This window comes from Stegastes partitus, unplaced genomic scaffold (genome assembly GCF_000690725.1).
Source record: "Stegastes partitus isolate 25-593 unplaced genomic scaffold, Stegastes_partitus-1.0.2 Scaffold1080, whole genome shotgun sequence".
Taxonomy (NCBI): domain Eukaryota; kingdom Metazoa; phylum Chordata; class Actinopteri; family Pomacentridae; genus Stegastes; species Stegastes partitus.
Window position 1 is genome coordinate 27,002 of NW_007578811.1, and position 10,123 is coordinate 37,124.

Genomic DNA, 10,123 nt, shown 5'->3' on the forward strand with positions numbered 1-10,123 from the left:
AATCCCGCGCCGCGGGACGTTTAGTTTGTCACTGGGTTTAGGGAAGTGTTTGTCTCTTTTCACGCCACTTTTATTCACGCAGTGCTTTTATACTTTTCTTTATTTAGACTTTCTTAGATCTAAATTGTGTTTTGTTTTTTAACCTATTTTATCCTGACTGTGTTTGTGAACTGTTTTAATAGTCTTCTGTCTTCTCCTGTAACACTCTGAGAACATGTAGAGTGCAATACAATTATTATTATTATTATTATTATTATTATTATTATTATTATTATTATTATTATTATTATTATTATGTATTTGNTTGTTATCGTTGTGAACCACAGCGTGTCACAGGATCCACTTCTGTCAGTCCTGCGCGTCCCCGCGGCCCTCTGCTGGCGGTGACTGAAGGCGCGCCGCCGTGAGGTCCAGGGAGCGCGCAGAGCTCGGAGGCGTCAGCGGGAGGAAGATTCATCATCATCTTCATAATCTCCTCCAGCAGCAGCAGCAGCAGAGCGACGTGGACCGTCCCGGAGCGCAGAGGTGAGTGACGCTATCTGCGCGCTGTTTGGCGCATTTTGCGCTTTTACGCACAACTTTAAACTCTCGAGTTTCCGTTAAAAAATTTTTTTAAATTAAAAATCAGTTTATCGGCGCAGAGGCGCGGTTCTGCTGCAGCTGTGACCCAGAAACTTGATCCATCAAAAAGCTGAAAGCTGCGGAGAAGCTTCGATGTTCAGCTTCAGTGAAGTCGCAGCTTCGTTCTGCAGCTTTCAACAGTTTACTGTTGTTGTTGTTGTTGTTGTTGTTGTTGTTGTTGTTGTGTCTCCAGACTTGAGATCAGTTTTGCTCTTGCTCAGAGTTTCCATCTCAGTTCTGTGCCAATAAAACCAGAGTTGATGCAACAGCAGCAGAGTTCAGACGGTTTCAACACAAATCAAACAAACTTCTTCATCACGTTGTGGCTCAATAGAATCAAAGCTGGACGGAGTGAATGTGACAAAAAGTCGACATTTTATCTGTAATTCTCCTTAAAATCTGATTAATGTGATCATTTTACAGATATATTCATGAGTTATGGTGTTTTATTCTTAATCAGTCTGACTGGTTTTAAATCCACAAATCAACAAATTATTTGTCAGATATTTGCATTTATTTAAAAGGCAGGTTTTGTATCATAATGATTTAAAATGTTAAATACAGTTTGTACAGTTTTTGTTAAAGATTTGACTTGTTTCATTAAATTACAGGAAAATATGAATTTACATGTTAAGTATAAAAACCAAAACAAACTGTCGACATTGTTCACATCACGTCTGTGTCATCAGATTTAAAAACATCATAAATCAGATAAAAATCAAAAATATTTCAGATATTTGCTCTAATTTGTAAGCAAAAAATCTTCAACTCAAATAATTTTGTAAATGGTTATTTTACAGATAAAATCCAGTAAAAGGTTTTAATTTACATGTTGATGGTCATAGAAATAATGTTTACATCAGTTTTTAGTTAATTTAAATCAGTAGAAAACAATAAAAACAGTAATAATCGAGATATGTGCTGTTGTTCTGGACGCTCCAGTGTTTCATTGTTGTAGTTTTTTGTTGAGTTTTTTTGAGGTTCTGTCGTCGGTTCTTTGTGGTTTTTACAGGATCCGTGTTTCTTCCAGAGCCGATGAAGCGTTCTGACTTTAAATCCTTTTGCTCTGAAGGTTATTTCAGGTCGTAAAACCTTTGGAGCCAAGATCAACATTTCTCTGCAGAATAATCGGAGCTGAACTTTGAAAAATCGCTGATGAAGAGAAAAACAAGTTTGAGCAAGAAAACCGAACATCAGCCTGAAAACCAAAAGTCAGAAGATTGATCTGAATCCAAACGACGATCAGCTCAGAAAACGCTGGAAAAACGTCGTTCAATCACACGTTGTGTCCCAGCAGCAAACAAACAAACAAACAAACAAACAAACAAACAAACAAACAAACAAACAAACAAACAGCTCAGTCAGTAGTTTACATGTTTTCTCAACTGAGATCAAGTATTTTTGGCTTTTTAATGCTTCAGGAGGAGATTTATGGGTAAAAACAAATCAATAAATCAATAAAATTATTCTTGATCTCATGTTAAAGCCAGAAAATGTTTTGTAATTCTGGAGAAATGCTGCATTTTTATGAGATGTTTTTTTTTCTTAGTTAGTTTTTTGTTTGTTTACACTATTTTTTACATTTTAATTTAAGATATACACACTTTATAAATATATTTACATCATTAAACTTGAATTTAACAATTTAATCTAATCAATAAATTGAAGTAAATGTAAAAAAAAATTCCTGTAAATTGTTTTAAAAAAAAAAAGTTTATGCCCCAAAAATTGAGTTTTTGTTTTTTTTAAAAATGGGATTTTCTCAGCTGTTCACAGCCACAGATTGAAAATTACTGGATTAAAATCATTGTTTGCTGGATGTTCTGACAGGAATCAACAAAAAGCTGCAACACAAGAAGCAGAAAGCGTCGCGTTAACTTTAGGACGTTTCTCCCTTCAAGCAGTAAAATCGAATTTCTTGAAGCAAACATGAAAATCTAAACTTACAAAACATCTCATTCTTAATGTGTCATAAATTAACGTAAAGACGCCTCGAATGAGACTCAAAAACTCTGAAAATAAGAGAAAACATCTTAAATAAGGATTTGTTTGCTGATTTAAATACAATTCAACGTGTAAATGAATTCTGTCGTTTCACTGGATGTTTTCTGTAATTACAACAAAAACTGTTAAATCACATTAAATTGTTCAACATAATTACATTAAAACAGTGAAATATAAAATAATTTAACGGGTTAAACTCTCCTAAAAACTCGTTTTGTCCCGACTGCGGCGAGAAAAGAATCTCGGCGAGAAGTTTTAACGTCTGGATTTCCCATCAGGCGTCTTGTGGTGTGTGTGTGTGTGTGTGTGTGTGTGTGTGTATGTGTGTGTGTGTGTGTGTGTGTGTGTGGTCTGCGGTTTTAAATGACAGACTTTTGTTTTTTTGCGTAACCGCGACGACCAGGTCCAGATGTGCAGAACAAAAGCAGCTTTGTGTGCTGCAGGTTTCAGGCAAGAAGAAGAAGAAAAAGTTTGTCTTTGTCTTATAATCAAAATAAAACGAATCCTGAGCTCAGACGGACGCTGAACGAGCTGCGGATCCACAGGAACGCCGTCATGGTCAGAGTCTGGTGGATTTACGCCGTAAACTGCTGCAGAAAGTGAATTAAGGGCAGTAAAGGAAGAAACTATGGGAAAAAATGACCAAAGTTTTGCAGAAAATGAGCAAAATTGTGCAAAAAATTCCCAGAATGCAGATTTTCGTGTTTGATGCTCAGAAAGCAGAAGTAAAATGAAGATTTTTCTTATTTTAGAAAAGTTTTTAAGCTGTTTTATGTAGATTTGTGGAAAGTTTGATTAAGTTTTGAAAAGGTTTTGACTAATTTTGATTGTTTTTGATAATATTTCATTATTTTGGACCTATTTCTTGTAGTTTTTGATACATTTTGTACAACTTTTGAGTTGTTTTACACAGATTTCAAGTGGCTTTGAATCACTTTGCACAAGATTTTGTCGTTTTCGGTAAAGTTGGGTTGTTTCAGACACGTTTTAAATCGTTCTGGACAAGCTTCTGTTATTTCGGTTGCATTTCGAGTCATTTCAAACAGATTTCAGGTAGTTTTGAATAATCTCAGACAAGATTCTGAGTAGTTTTGGACAGTTTTATGTGTTTCGTTGTGGTATTCAGACAAAAATAACAGCAAAAAGAAAGTAAAATAGGTCGTCTGTGTGCAGCTGCAGATGTGCGTAAAGGAGTGTGTTTAAAATGAACCAAAGGTTGAGAGCAAACTGTGCAGCTGGTGGAGATGCAGGAATGAATTAATAACAGGACTGAGCAGGTATGGAACATGTTCCACCTAACCCAACAGGTAACAGCTTCGTCTTGTGTTTGTGTTTCAGGATGAAGCGAACAACTTTCCTGCTGGTGTTTGGATTCTTCCTGAGCGTCTGCCAGGCTCAGGTGAGCTCACCTGTCTGTACACGTCGGCTTCATTTCCACCCTCCTGTCGCGTTTTCATTCAGTGTGGAACCACAACCACCAGAACTTTCCAACACTGGAGAGTTTAAGTCTTTGAAAAATCCTGGAATCGACGCGTTTTTAAGTATAAAATGGAGGCAACACAGACGAGAGAACTGGTTCTAGTTCTGCTCCTCAGATGTAGAAAGATGTTCCACCATCAGCTGAATGTGTTTCCAACAACTGGCTCCTCTGTTCTCTGGTTCTGATCCGTGCTGCATTTATTTATTGATCCAGCAGGTTGGATTTTCCTCTCAGTCCTGTACAACATTACTCAAAATTTGTCAAAACAAAGATTATTTCATCCAAAATGTTTCATAAATCACCCAAAATAACACAAAAAAGGCCAAAATGACCAAAACATTAACATGAAATGTCTCAATAATTGTCCAAAATTACTCAAAATTGGTCCAAATGCAATTAATTGTCCAAAACACCTGCTGGTGGTGTTTTCGGTTCAGAGGCTCACAGACTGTTGACTAAACTCCAACCTCGTTCTGCTCCATCGGGCTCCGGTTTGATCGTCCAGTGTCTCACAGCAGGTCTGTTGTCTGTCGCCTCATTGGTCCGTTACAGCCGGACGCGGTCGCCGAGGAGACGGGAGGCGAGGAGGAACATGTGGAGCTCTTCACGACGCCAACGACAAAGATGGCCGCCGCCACCTCGGACTTCGGCTACAACCTCTTCCGAGCTTTGGCGAGTCGCGAAACCGGAACCAACATCTTCCTGTCTCCGATCAGCGTGTCGGCGGCGCTGACTCAGCTGTCCATGGGTAAACACAAACTGCATTCAGAGTTGGTTTCACTTTGCCTACGAGGTCCAATCAGGAAGTTTAGTCTGTTGCTCCGATGTCCAAACGAACCTCCACTGAGCTTCATTTAAAGTTTCCAACATTACAAACAAAATAAACATTTAGCGCCTGAACGATAAAAAACACTTTTCATCTCCTTCTGCTTGTTTTGTCTTTTTGTGACGAGGCAGGTTTGTATTTTTCCGGGAACATGTGACTGCCCCTCTTACATCAGATCTTCTGTATCCTTCAGGAGGCTCGGAGGCGGCTGAGCGGCAGCTTCATCGGGCTCTGAGGTATCACAACCTGCAGGACCAGCAGCTCCACAACACCCTCAAGGAGCTGCTGGCCGCCGTCCGGGCGCCTGGGAAAGGCCTGAGCAGCGCCGCCCGGCTCTACCTGGCCCGACGTGAGTCCACCTGGACGGGAAACTGGACGGAAGCTGAATGTTTTAATAATTTAATTCTGCCTCAAGACACTCTGAAGTGTCGAACGTCTGCTGTCAACAAAAAGAGAAGATAGAAGGATTTTTAAAAATGAAGTTATGCTGTGACAGAACAGTGTAGGAACAGAAATCCATAACAAAGGTGCCACAAAAAATTTGTTTAAAAAAACTTTGCAATACTTTGACATCAAAAATGATTTAAAAAAAAGTAAAATAGAGATGTGTTCAGCTGATTTAAATACAGTAAAACGGTGTGATTTTTAGGATTAACACGTAAACTGGAACTATTTTCTGTGATTTTACCAGATATTATCTGTAATTGACAAAAACAGGAAAAATCTGTAAAATCGCTGTTAAAAATGGACCATCTTTACTATTTTACAATCCTCAATATGCGTACGTTGTTTCTGTCAAATATCAGTGAAGTGATGGTTTGTTCTTCTACTGATTTAAATCCAGTAAAAACAGCAGCAGCCCCGTCAAACGCTGTCAAAGAACAAATTAGCATTTTAAAAAACTGTTTTTGTAATTTAGCAGCAGAGAGAAAACCTGAAAAGATTGTTTCCATTAGAACCAGTTTGCAATCCTTAATATACGTTTGAAAGAGATGCAAGTGTCTGTAAGAATAATGATTATTTTGCTGATTTAATCTGAATGAATACGGAAAACACTTGTAGTAGATATGATCTGACCTTTAACAAAACAGAACCAGATGCCATCAGCGGTTCTTTGAGGTTTGTTCTTCACTCCAGACCTCAAAATCTGAAACTAGAGACTAAATTTTGGACGTAAAATCTGTTAAAAAAGCAACTTGATTTTGTATTTTTATGGTTTTGTCTTTACTTTTATTTTTAAACAAAAAACAAAACAACAACATAACTAAACACACCGTATTTAATGTTTGCTTTGGATCCTGTCTACATGAACATATACAAAAGCTGGTTTGTGATGTTTTCAGCTCAACAGTTTCGAATATCTTCTGCCGCCAGGTCTCCGTCTGAAGCAGGACTTCTTCGCGCTGGTGGAGCAGCAGTACGGCGTCCGGCCCAAAGCGCTGCTGGGCGGAGCCAAAGACGTGAAGGAGATCAACGATTGGGTGTCTCAGGAGACGGGCGGGAAGGTGCAGCGCCTCCTGTCCAAGCCCCTCCCACGAAACTCGGGCGTCAACACCGTCAGCGCCGCCTACTTCAAAGGTACGCCGCCGCCGTCCGATCGGACTGTCGCTGCAGCGCCCCCTGCTGGTTTACGCTGCGTTTACAGGAACAGCCAAGGACGGTAGCAGCAGCATCCGTCACCGAAACAAACTAATTTATGTGCTGCAAAGAAAACGTGTGGCGTTGTATTAAAATGCGAAAGCTTTTGGTTGCTTCATATTTGTAAAAATGCACGTTGATTCTGCTCAATGTGGTTTTCATTAAACACATTTAGTCATTTTGAAGAGGTTCAACGCACAACTTTTACCAATCAGGTGCCGTTCTGGATGAGATACGTGTTAATCAGAGTCTGTAAAATGAGCTTCATGAGCCAAATCGTAGGTTGTCATCGTAGCTATCTGTAGCTTCACGCTGAGCTTCAGATAATTTAATGTCACGGAGGGTTTATCCAGTTTTATGTGATATGCCGCTCTAAGTGCTGTTCCCTTGTTTTGTGGTTGTTAGTTCTCCTGAATGTGTTTCTCATTTAATCCACCTTAAGAAAGCTTTGGAGAGGGTTCAGATTGGTTTGGCAGGTAAAAGGATTCACTCATTGCCTGTTGAAAATGTACAATTTTTACGAGTTGTTAAAAAATTTGGTGAAGATGTTGACAAAAAAAAAAAAAAGGGCTTTATAAGTTCTATTTTAGTGGGTTCACACTGAGCGACATCATGGAGGGTTTATCCAACTTTTTATACCATCTCTGGCTCCTCCGAGTACATCCCCTGGAAGTGCCCTAGTTTATGGATGTTCGTTCTCCTGAATAGGATTCTCATTAGCACCACGTTAAAGACATTTTTATGCTATAAAATGTCAATTTCAGTGCATTAAAACAATGGCTTTGGCCTGCAGAAGGAAGCCGAAGCAGTTCATAGCTGCTATTATTGTAGAAACCAATCAGTCTGAAGTTTGGTGCAGAAATGTGGGAACCAGAATCTGAGTTCTGTCTCAGCAGGTTGAGTTTTGCTGTGTTCAGTGGTACCTACTCCCATATTGTTTGCTTTAGCGGCGATGAATACATTCAGTAACTTGTGTTTGTACATTTAATGGTACTCGTGTGCTCTTCTGTTCAAGCCGTCAGCGCTGGTTCTGTGATGCTTGCAGTTGTGAAGCATTAAATAGAGGTTTGTAAACTGAGGCGGAAGCAGGCTTTCAGTACAGACGGAGGAACAGGAACACCAGTGATGCCTCCGTTTCTGCCGTCCAACAGGGAAGTGGGTGACTCGCTTCAGCCAGAGCGGCGGGCTGGAGAGCTTCCAGGTGGACGGAGCGGCACCGGTCCGAGTTCCCGTGATGCAGCAGGACAACTACCCCGTGAAGATGGGCGCCGACTCCGACCTGAGCTGCACGGTGAGTGTTTTCGAACGTTCAAACTTCCCCGTTTCCTGGGACACTCTCTGACGGGTCTCCTCCTCGTCCAGATCGCTCAGATACAGATGCAGGACGACGTCAGCATGTTCGTGTTCCTGCCGGACGACGTGACGGCCAACATGACGCTGCTGGAGGAGAGTCTGACCGCCGAGTTCGTCCAGGATCTGTCCATGACGCTGCTTCCCGCCCAGGTGTCGCTGACGCTGCCCTCCCTGAGGCTCAGCTACTCCACCGACCTGCTGCCGCTGCTCGGCGACCTCGGTGAGTCCGACACACCGGGTTCCAGCAAATAAAGGCTCAGACGGAAGAGTCGGTTCTGCACAGTTGTGTTCTTACAGGCTAACGTCCAGGTTTGAACTTTGTCAGATGCCTGTGGGCCGTTGCGTCAGCTGGCCAAGACTTCGATGGGAAACTCAATAAGTCTTCATCCCGCTGCCCCAAATACTCACTGAAGCACCAAGTTCAGATTAAACCACTGCAGAGAATAGTCAGCAAGCATTTCAGGAAATGACAGAATCTGTTCAAACATCCTTATTTGTACTGAGTTGTGTCGAGTGATCAGAGGAGCTTTGTGAAATAAAGACGCAGGCACTGATCAAGTTAACTGAAACCAACAGCACAACCAAACGACTGTCATTTGACCAATATGTTGAACATAGAAAAGCAGGAAATCTTCACATTTTAAGCTAAATCCATCTATCCATCCATCCATCCATCCATCCATCCATCCATCCATCCATCCATCCATCCATCTATCCATCCATCTATCCATCCATCCATCCATCCATCCATCCATCCATCCATCCATCCATCCATCCGTGAGAATCAGAGCTTCCCAGAGTGTCGCTACCTGTAACCGATCGTACCTGATGCTTGGTTCACGATGGCTCCGGGTCGTTAATGGGCCTCGATTCACGGGGTTTTGGGTTGTTGATCAGTCTTGATTTGTCCAAAATTTGTGCCCCTAATCGAACCTTGACTGGTGTGAGTTTTGGGTTTCTGACAAGCTTCAATTTAAATAAGTTTCGTTTCACTGACGAGCAAGTTTTGAGTTGCTGCTGATCCTCAATTTATGAACATTGACTGATGAAGTTTTAGTCACTGGCGGATCTCAATCAGGACAAGTTTTTGGTTGTTGACCAGCGTGGATTCCAGGGAGTTTTAGGTTGTTGACAAGTCTCAGTTTGTACAAGGTTGTGGTTTTTGACAAGATTCAATTCATCATGGAGGTCATTGACAAGCCTCCTTAAGTCGTAGTTTTGGGTCGTTGACAAACTCTGATTTGTGTGAGTTTCGTGTCTTGACTTAGGTGAGTGTTGGGTTGTTAATGACCATCGATCCACGTGAGCTTTGAGTCGTTGGTGAGCCTCCATACATCTGACTTTCAGGTTGTTTGAACTTTGTTCCGTCCTCCCTCCCTGCAGGCCTCTCTGATTGGCTCAACAACCCAGACATGGAGAAGATCTCGGCTCAGCCCGCCAAGCTCAGCAGCGTCAATCACAAGGTCGTCATGGAGACGGTGCCCGAGGGAAACCAGTACCCGGCGACCACCACGACGCCCAGCCACCTGACGTACCGAGTGGACCGACCCTTCCTCTACCTGATCCGGGATGAGGCGTCGGGGGCGCTGCTGTTCATCGGCCGGGTGGTGAACCCCAAAGACCTGCGGATGTAACTCGTCCTCACTTCTGTCTCTTAGCAGGTCCTAGGAGGGATTCAGGTGTTTGGCAGGAGTGGGCGAAGATGTTTGATTCTGGTTTGATTTTTACTTTTCATGTTGAAATCATGTTAATCTGACGGGAAACACGCTGACGATGCTCCGGATTGTTTTCTAAGAAATCAAATATTGTCATCGGTGTCAAAAAAAAAGAAAAGAAATAAACGTGACGATGAAGCCAAACACGTCTCTCTGGTTCTTTATCCATCCATCATCTATACACCGCTTAATCCTCACCAGGGTCATGGGGGGCTGGAGCCTATCCCAGCTCAGGGTGAAGGCAGGTTCACCTGGACAGGTAACCAGTCTATCACAGGGCTACACTTAGAGACAGACAACCAAGCACACTCACATTCACACCTACGGACAATTTACAATCACCAATTAACCTCAGCATGTTTCTGGACTGTGGGAGGAAGCCGGAGAACCCGGAGAGAACCCACGCTGCACGGGGAGAACATGGAGACTCCATGCAGAAAGATACACCAGGATGCGAACCGGCGACCTTCTAGCTGCGAGGCAACG

At 42.0% G+C, this 10,123-nt stretch overlaps 1 protein-coding gene across 1 annotated transcript; it reads left to right on the plus strand.

Annotated features, from left to right (window-relative positions):
* The first annotated feature begins 459 nt into the window (after positions 1-459).
* On the plus strand, positions 460-9,781 carry serpinf1 (serpin peptidase inhibitor, clade F (alpha-2 antiplasmin, pigment epithelium derived factor), member 1). The gene is made up of 8 exons (XM_008295838.1): positions 460-525; positions 3,964-4,024; positions 4,658-4,853; positions 5,125-5,280; positions 6,306-6,509; positions 7,721-7,860; positions 7,932-8,142; positions 9,306-9,781. Exons 2-8 carry the CDS (start codon positions 3,965-3,967, stop codon positions 9,554-9,556), a joined length of 1,218 nt encoding a protein of 405 aa, XP_008294060.1. The 5' UTR covers positions 460-525; position 3,964; the 3' UTR covers positions 9,557-9,781.
* The last annotated feature ends 342 nt before the right edge of the window (positions 9,782-10,123 follow it).